Source organism: Schistosoma mansoni, chromosome 2 (assembly GCF_000237925.1).
Source record: "Schistosoma mansoni strain Puerto Rico chromosome 2, complete genome".
NCBI lineage: Eukaryota > Metazoa > Platyhelminthes > Trematoda > Strigeidida > Schistosomatidae > Schistosoma > Schistosoma mansoni.
In genome coordinates, this window is record NC_031496.1 from 25,274,390 (window position 1) to 25,275,770 (window position 1,381).

General features: G+C 30.5%; 1 protein-coding gene across 1 annotated transcript in view; it reads right to left on the minus strand.

Annotated features, from left to right (window-relative positions):
- Nucleotides 1–234: 234 nt before the first annotated feature.
- Smp_212440 (putative nuclear hormone receptor) overlaps nt 235–1,381 on the minus strand; it is a gene marked incomplete at both ends in the record, with an annotated part of 21,926 nt that continues 20,779 nt past the window's right edge. The window contains one exon of the mRNA XM_018796191.1: nt 235–1,381. This exon is cut by the window's right edge and continues 107 nt beyond it. Within this exon, the coding sequence (XP_018650428.1) occupies nt 235–1,381 (1,147 nt within the window).

Sequence of the window (1,381 nt, forward strand, 5' to 3'; positions counted from 1 at the left end):
CTTGGAATCCGGAAAGGAAGCGGAAAGGCGGAAGGCCAAAAAACACATTTCGCCGTTAAATAGAAGCAGATATGAAAAGGATGAATCACAACTGGGAAGAACTGGAAAGAAAGGCTCAGGACAGAGTTGGATGGAGAATGCTAATGAGCAGCTTATGCTCCTAAGTAAGTAAGTAATACTTTATTAAATTCAAAATAACACTTAGCAACCATTATATATTTCTACACTTTATAATTAACTTACTTTATGTGCATTACGTCGAAAAAATGCTTTACATGATTCACATGTTAATTGGCCAAAATTATGATTTACAGCTCGATCACCACAAACTTTACACTTTTTTTCATTAGAATGATTACTATTATTATTATTATTATTATTATTAGTAGTAGTAGTAGTAGTAAGTAGAGTGTTATTACAATCAGTATGATTGTTCGATTTTAAATGTTGTTGATGATAATTCATACCAGTCAATTTATAATCTTGATTTGTATAATAAGAAGATGAAGGTGAAATGTTAGTTATAGTTGTTGTTACTAATGATGATTTTGCTGTTGCTGGAGTTATTGATAATGTTTCTGTGCATAAAATCATTGAAGATGACAATGATGATAATGATGAAAATGAAGAAGATGAACAAGAGGACGACGACGAAGACAATGATGATGATGTGGCCGGTGAATAGTTTGGTTGAAATATTGTAGGATAAATTTGTAATGGAATTGTATTTGTATCATAGTGATGGTGATGATGATTATTATTAGCAGCAGTAACAGCAGTCTCGCTACTATTATTAGTAGTACCGCTATTATTATTACTACAGTAGATATGATCAATTAAATCATTTGATATCACAGAATTCCCAGACAGACATTCAGATGTTTCAAAATGATTTGACTGTTCAACTAAAGGTCTCATCATGATAACATCATTGTCACTATCCTGAACATGAATAGTTGTACCATTAGCAATGGGGGTTGACATAGTCTCGACTGGGACAGGAACAATCGTATTCATTTCTATATTATTTGCTTTAATATTATTATTATTTACATTACTAATTATTACTGAATAATTATTATGATTCTGTGTTGTCATTATTCCATCTGATGTATAATGTAATTGGTCTTGTAATTGTATTTGTGAATGGTCTTGATTTAACCATATCACTGATTGATATGATTCAGGTAGATTCTGTTGTACATTGGGTAAAGTATTTACCGTATTATTTGATAGAAAATAATTAGATTCTGAAAAGATTGATGAATATAATTCATTTTTTTGTTGTTGTTGTGATAGGATATAATCACTGTGAGGTATTGTATTAATGGGAATTTCATTAGGAATTACATTATCATTGACAGAGTTGTGTAGTTGATCT